The sequence below is a fragment of the Pongo pygmaeus genome, chromosome 12 (assembly GCF_028885625.2).
Source record: "Pongo pygmaeus isolate AG05252 chromosome 12, NHGRI_mPonPyg2-v2.0_pri, whole genome shotgun sequence".
In the NCBI taxonomy this organism is placed as follows: domain Eukaryota; kingdom Metazoa; phylum Chordata; class Mammalia; order Primates; family Hominidae; genus Pongo; species Pongo pygmaeus.
Window position 1 is genome coordinate 109,821,572 of NC_072385.2, and position 7,760 is coordinate 109,829,331.

The window sequence follows — 7,760 nt, forward strand, 5'->3', positions numbered from 1 at the left end:
AAAACCCCATCATCTCAGGCCAAAAGCTCCTGAAGCTCATAAGCAAATTCAGCAAAGCCTCCTAATACAAAATGGATGTGCAAAAATCACAAACATTCCCTATACACCAACAACAGACAAGTAGAGAGCCAAATCATTAATAAACTCTCATTCACAATTGCTATAAAGAAAATAAAATACCTAGGAATACAGCTAACAAGGGATGTGGAGGACCTCTTCCAGGAGAACTACAAACCACTGCTCAAGGAAATAAGAGAGGACAGAAACAAATGGAAAAACATTCCATGCTCATGGATAGGAAGAATCAATATCATGAAAATGGCCATAGTACCCAAAGTAATTTATAGATTCAATGGTATTCCCACCAATCTACCACTTATATTCTTCATAGAATTAGAGAAAACTACTTTAAATTTTATACGAAACCAAAAAAGAGCCCATATAGCCCAGACAATCCTAAGCAAAAAGAACAAAGCTGGAGGCATCACGCTACCTAACTTTAAGCTATACTACAAGGCTACAGTAACCAAAACAGCATGGTACTGGTACCAAAACAGACATATAGACCAATGGAACAGAATGGAGACCTCAGAAATAACAGCACACATCTACAACCATCTGATCTTCGACAAACCAGACAAAAACAAGCAATGGGGAAAAAATTCCCCTTTAATAAAGAATTCCTTTAATAAAAGGATTCCCTATTTAATAAATGGTGCTGGGAAAACTGGCTAGCCATATGCAGAAAACTGAAACTGGACCCTTTCCTTACACTGTATACAAAAATTAACTCAAGATGGATTAAAGACTTAAATGTAAAACCCAAAACCATAAAAACCCTAGAAGAAAACATAGGCAATAACATTCAGGGCATGGGCAAAGACTTCATGACAAAAATGCCAAAAGCAATTGCAACAAAAGCCAAAATTGACAAATGGGATCTAATTAAGCTAAAGAGCTTCTATACAGCAAAAGAAACTATCATTGGAATGAACAGGAAACCTACAGAATGGGAGAAAATTTTTGCAATCTACGCATCTGACAAAGGTCTAATATCCAGAATCTACAAAACACAAACAAGTTTACAAGAAAAAAAAATCAAAAAGTGGGCAAAGGATATGAACAGATGCTTCTCAAAAGAAGAACGGCCAACAAACACATGAAAAAAAGCTCAACATCACTGATCATTAGAGAAATGCAAATGAAAACCATAATGAGATACCATCTCACGCCAGTCAGAATAGCGATTATTAAAGTCAAGAAACAATACATGCTGGTGAGGCTATGGAGAAATAGGAGCACTTTTACACTGTTAGTGGGAATGTAAATTAGTTCAACCATTGTGGAAGACAGTGTGGCGATTCCTCAAGGATATTAAAACCAAAAATACCATTTGACCCAGCAATCCCATTTCTGGGTATGTACCTAAAGGAATATAAATCATTCTACTATAAAGACATCTGCACATGTATGTTTATTGCAGTACTATTTACAATAGCAAAGATATGTAACCAACCCAAATGCCCATCAATGATAGACTGGATAAAGAAAATGTACATATACACCATGGAATACTATGCAGCCATAAAACGGAATGAGATCATGTCCTTTGCAGGGACATAGATGAAGCTGAAAGCCATCATACTCAGCAAACTAACACAGGAACAGAAAACCAAACACTGCATGTTCTCACTCATAAGTGGGAGTTGAACAATGAAAACACATGGACCCAGGGAGGGGAACAACACACATCAGGGCCAGTCGGGGGCTGGGGGTGAGGGGAGAGAGAGCATTAGGACAAACAGCTAATGCATGCAGGGCTTAAAACCTAGATGACGGGTTTATAGGTGCAGCAAACCATCATGGTACATGTATACCTATGTAACAAACCTGCACGTCCTGCACTTGTATCCCAGAACTTAAAGTAAAATAAGAAAAATAAAAAGAAAATTATATTGACATGAAAATCTGAAAAAAAAGAAGACAAGGATTTGAGGACTGTTATGATAGCTATGCTTAAAAATATGCTCATAATTAATGAATAGAAAATCTTAGCAGAGAATAGAAATGATAAAAAACCAAGTGGAAAATACAGTTCTTAAATTTGAGAAATAAACAAACCTCAATGGGTTAGCAGCAGATTAGAGATGACATTAAAATAGTCAGAGAACTTGAAGACAGACCATTAGAAATTACCCAATCTGAAAAAAAAGGAAGAAGATTAGAAAATAATGAACAGAGTCATAGTGACCTATGAGACAATATCAAACAATTCAACAAACGGATAGAGTTGCAGAAGTGAGGAGTAAAAGAATGGAGCAGAAAACAACTGTTTGAAAAACTAATGTCTGGATGAGAACTTTCACTTTTGAACAAGACAGAGTAGCAGGAAACAGACTTACTCTCCCACCTGAAACAACTAAAAAAAAAAAAAAAGATAAAATAGATGAAACAACAGTTTCCAAGACATCGAACATCAGGCAAAGAAGAACAGTGGCCCCTGAGAAATAGAAAATGTCTGCCTGAATTGAGGAGTGGGGATGGGAGTCTGGAGAGGCCAGAGCAGTTGGAGTTCATAGGTTAGAGTACTAGAGGGAGGAGAGCTACAAGAAAGATGGAGCTCTGGAGAACTGCAAAGGGTCAAGTCTGCAGAGGTCCCCTTGAGTCTTCAGCTGATCGTAAACACTATATGCCTGTGAGAAAAATACCCAAAGGAACAAACGGCAAAGAAACACCTGCAAGAATTAGGGAATCAATCCCTAGAGGTCACACAGTCCCAGGAGTGTTCGTTCCCTTTAGCATCAGCCAGAGGAAAAAAAAGAAAATTCCATAGTTTGAAGTACATAGAGTAGAGTATTTGGAGAGGTTTTGTATCAGTTCTGAAACAAAATTGGCCCTACAGTAGATACTGCCGTGGTCCTGTCTAGCAAAACTCGGAGGCAAGACCTGAAAGAATCCTGCTGTGTCCAAGTAACTTAACTGAATCCAAGGAGAAAAATGAAGAATATTTATGGGAAATCTGTGCACTTGTACTTAAAAAAAAAAAGAGCATTTATGGCAAATCAAAAATATCTAGCAATCAATATGGTTAAAATTCACAGTCTTGCATTTAATCAAAAATCACCAGGCATACAAAGAAATAGGAAAATTTAGCCAATAATCACCAGGTATAAAAAGAAATAGGAAAATTTAACCAATAATAAGAAGGAAAATTAACCAAAACTGCCCCCAAAATGACAAAGACACTATAATTATTAAACCAGGACACTAAAAGTTATTATTCCTGTAGTTCATAAGTTAAGGAAGCTAGAAGAAGACTAGACATGTTGAGACAGAAAAAAATGTTTGAAAAAGAGCTAAGGGCCAGGCATGATGGCTCACACCTGTAATCCCAGTGCTTTGGGAGGCCAAGGTAGGAGGATCACTTGAGGCCAGGAGTTCAAGACCAGCCTGGGCTACATAGCGAGATCCCGTCTCAACAACAACAACAACAGCAACAAACAAACAAAAAACAGCAACAAAAGGATCCAGATAAAACTTCTAGGGACGCAAATTATACTTGAGATAAAAATATGCTAGGTAGGTTTAGATTTAGCTAGATGCTAGCAGATTAGACATTACAGAAAGTTAGTGAACTTAAAAGCATAGCAGCAGAAGCTTTCCAAAATGAAATGCACGGGGGAAAAACTGAAGAAAATTACCAGAATATCAGTGAGCTACAGGACAACTTCAAGCAGGTTATTGTACATATAGTTGTATTTCCCAAAAGATGGAGGGAATAGAAAAAATAATTTAAGAAATAGGCCAGGCACGGTGGCTCACGCCCGTAATTCCATCACTTTGGGAGGCCAAGGCAGGCGGATCACTTGAGGTCAGGAGTTCAAGACCAGCCTGGCCAACATGGTGAAACCTCAACTATTCTAAAAATACAAAAATTAACTGGGCATGGTGGTGCACATCTGTAATCCCAGCTACTCGGGAGGCTTAGGCACAAGAATCGCTTGAACCCGGGAGGCAGAGGTTGGAGTAAGCTGAGATCATGCCACTGCACTGCAACCCGGGTGATAGAGTGAGACTCAGTTGAAAAAAAAAAAGAAAGAATGGCTGAAAATTTTCCAGATTTGTCAGAAACTATAAACCCACAGATACAAGAAGTTCAATGAACTCTGAGCAGTGGAGAAATTGTAACTTTCATACATTGCTATGAAAATTTAAAACGGTATCACTGCTGTGGGAAACAGTTCAGCAGTTCCTCAAAAAGTTAAACACAGAGTTACCATATGACCCAACAATTCCACTCCTAGGTTACATACCCGAGAACTGCAATCATGTTACCTAAAAAGTTACACAAAATGTTCATAGCAGCATTATTCATAACAGCAAAAAAACAAACAACCCAAATGTCCATCCACTGAGGAAGGGATAAACAAAATGTGATACTGAGACAATGGAATATTATTTGGTCATCAAAAGGAATAAAGTACTGCTTATGCTATGACACGGACGAACCTTGAAAACATTATATTAAGTGAAAGCAGTCACTAAGGACCACATATTGTATGATTCCATTTGTATAAAATGTCCAGAGTAGACAAATCTGTTTAGACAGGAAGTAGATCAGTGTTGCCAGCGGCCAGAGAGGGAGGGAGTGACTGCTAAAAGGTGTGAAGTTTCTTTTTGGGGGTGATGAAATGTTCTGGAATTAGATAGTGGTGACAGTTGCACGAATTTGTGAATATACTAAAAAACACTGAAAATTAAAATTCTGAATTTTTTAAAAATAAGAAACACTGAATTGTACACTTTAAAGTAGTGAATCTTGGCCGGGCGCCCAGTGGCTCACGCCTGTAATCCCAGCACTTTGGGAGGCCGAGGTGGGCAGATCATGAAGTCAGGAGATCGAGACCATCCTGGCTAACACGGTGAAACACCTCTCTACTTTTTTTTTGTAAAAATACAAAAACAAAAATTAGCGAGGTGTGGTGGCAGGCGCCTGTAGTCCCAGCTACTTGGGAGGCTGAGGTGGGAGAATGGCGTGAACCCGGGAGGCAGAGTTTGCAGTGAGCCGAGATCACGCCACTGCGTTCCAGTCTGGGCGACAGAGCAAGACTCTGTCTCAAAAAAAAAAAAGTAGTGAATCTTATGGCATGTAAATTATATCTCAATAGGAAGAGTCCAACAGTAAGAATACAAACAACCCAACTTAGAATTGCGAATTTTAAAGTGGGCAAAAGATTTGAACAAACACTTTGCCAAAGAAGATAGATAAATGGCAAGTAAGACTTGAAAAGATGCTCATAATTAGTCATTAAGGAAATGCAAATTAAAACCACAATAAGATGTCACTATACATCTTTTTAAAATGTCTTGAGTTAAAAAGGCCATACAATAAATAAGTATAAATAAAACTATTCCAAATGTTGGCTAGATTATGAAACAACTGGAACTCTCACACACTACTAGTGGGAATGTAAAACAATTCAATGACTTTGGAAACTAGTTTGGCAGCTACATAAAGTTAAAATTCATTTACCATATGACCCAGTCATTCCACAACTAAATATCTACCCAAGAGAAATGAAAGCATATGTCCATACAAAGACACACACATGAATGTTCATAACAGCTTTATTTGTAATAGCCCCAAACTGGAATCAACCCAAATGTCCATAAACAGGATGAACAAATTGGGATATATCCATGTAAGGGAATAGCATTCAACCAAAAAAGGAATGAAGTATTGATACCTACAACATAGGTGAGTGGCAAAATAATTATGATGAGTGAAAGAAGCCAAACAGAAGGAAAAGAAATATATACTGTAAGATTCCATTTGTATACAATTTTTAAAATGCAAACTAAACTAGAGTGACAGAAAGCAAAGCAGGCTGGGCGCAGTGGCTCACACCTATAATCTCAGCACTTTGGGAGGCCGAGGTGGGCAGATCACTTGAGATCAGGAGTTTGAGACCAGCCTGGCCAACATGGTGAAACCCCGTCTCTACTAAAAATACAAAAAAAATTAGCCAGGTGTGGTGGCGCAGGCCTGTAATCCTAGCTACTCAGGAGGCTGAGGTAGGAGGATCACTTGAACCCGGGAGGTGGAGGTTGCACTGAGCCGAGATCATGCCAGTGTTTTCCTGACTGAGTGACAGAGCGAAAGAAAGAAAAGAAAAAGAAAAGGAAAGAGAGAGAGAATGAAAGAAAGAGAAAGAGAGAAAGAAAAGCAGTGGTGGGGGGAAGTGAGAGAGGGATTACAACAGAATATTAAGGAAGGTTTGGGAGTACTGAATATGTTCACCATCTTGATTGTGGTGATGTTTTCGTGTGTATACATGTCAAAACTTACCAAGTTTGTACACTTTATTTGAGACAGCGTCTTATTCTGTCACTCAGGTGGGGATGCAGTGGCACAATCACAGCTCACTGCAGCCTCAAACTCCTGGGGTCAAGTGATCCTCCTGCCTCAGCCTCTCAAGCAGCTGGGACTATAGGTGTATGCTGCCACACCTGGCTATTATTGTTTGTTCGTTTGTGGAGACAGGGTCTCAGTATATTGCTCTGCCTGGTCTAGACAGAACTCCTGGGCTCAAGCGATCCTCCCACCTCAGCCTCCCAACGTGCTGGGATTACAGGCATGAGCCACAGTGCCAGACACACACTTTAAATATATGCAGTTTACTGTATATCAATTACATCTTAATAAAGCTGTTTAGAAACTACAATCTAAAACAATATAACTGGGTGGGCGCAAGGGCTCACAGCTATAATCCCAGCATTTTGAAACACCACGGTAGGTGGATTGCTTGAGCTCAGGAGTTGGAGACTAGCCTAGGCAACACAGTGTAGAGATTTTTTGTATCTCTACAGAAAATACAAAAATTAGCCAGACATGGTGGCGTGCGCCTATAGTTCCAGCTACTAGGGAGTGGACGGATGGCTTGATTCCAGGAGGAAACATAGCAAGACCCTGTCTCAAATATAAATAAATAAATACATACATTCATCATATCAAAATTTGGGTGATGCAGCTAAGGCAGTACCTAAAGAGAAACTTATAGCTATGTTAGGGAACATCATATCAAAATTCGGGTGATGCAGCTAAGGCAGTACCTAAAGAGAAACTTATAGCTATGTTACATTTAAAAAGGTATATAATCAATGACCTATGTTACATTTAAAAAGGTATATAATCAATGACCTATGATTCCACCTTAAGATGTTAGAAAAAAACAGCAAAGTGAATATACAAACTTAGTAAAGTGAAGGGAATAATAAACAGAACGAAATAAAAACAAACAATAGAATAAACAATATATTTAGCACAAGCCACTTCCCACTGCAGCGATCCAAGTAAAAAAATCTCCAAATCCCACACTATTTGATATATACCTCCATAAAACAAAGGGGCTTGGGTTCCAACAATTCTTTTGAGCTCTTGAGCTTGGGAAGTGTGCCAGTTACCAGATCATCACTGTCTACATTTTTCATTGTGGTCACAAATAACAGTGCCCCTAGAAAAACTAAAAATCATCTTATTTAGTATTGAAAATTTCACAGTCATCTGATTTTCTCTTCTGTTTAATACCACCTGTGTCATTGCACACACACAAAATGGATTTTGAACACGAACCATCCAGTTTCCCTAACAAGAGGCCTTCACCACAGACTCCAGATGACGGCTTCAGAGCCAGCCTCCTTTATAAGCAGGCGAGATGCTCTTTGAAAGAATCCCCCGTCCCTTGGAATGAATTCCCACG

The 7,760-nt window shown here is 38.9% G+C and overlaps 1 protein-coding gene across 9 annotated transcripts in view; it reads right to left on the reverse strand.

The window, feature by feature from the left end:
* FAM228B (family with sequence similarity 228 member B) overlaps positions 1-7,760 on the reverse strand; it is a 93,016-nt gene that overhangs the window by 41,387 nt on the left and 43,869 nt on the right. For 5 of the 9 annotated variants that reach the window (XR_010123130.1, XR_010123128.1, XM_054476559.2 and 2 more), the window contains exon 2: positions 7,393-7,523. The exons of the other annotated variants lie outside the window; for them this stretch is intronic. Coding sequence is in view for 3 of the 5 variants with exons in the window: in XM_054476559.2 (XP_054332534.1) it covers positions 7,393-7,491 (99 nt within the window). In the remaining 2 variants the exon portion in view is untranslated. The remainder of the gene's footprint in view (positions 1-7,392; positions 7,524-7,760) is intronic. 9 annotated transcript variants of the gene reach the window in all.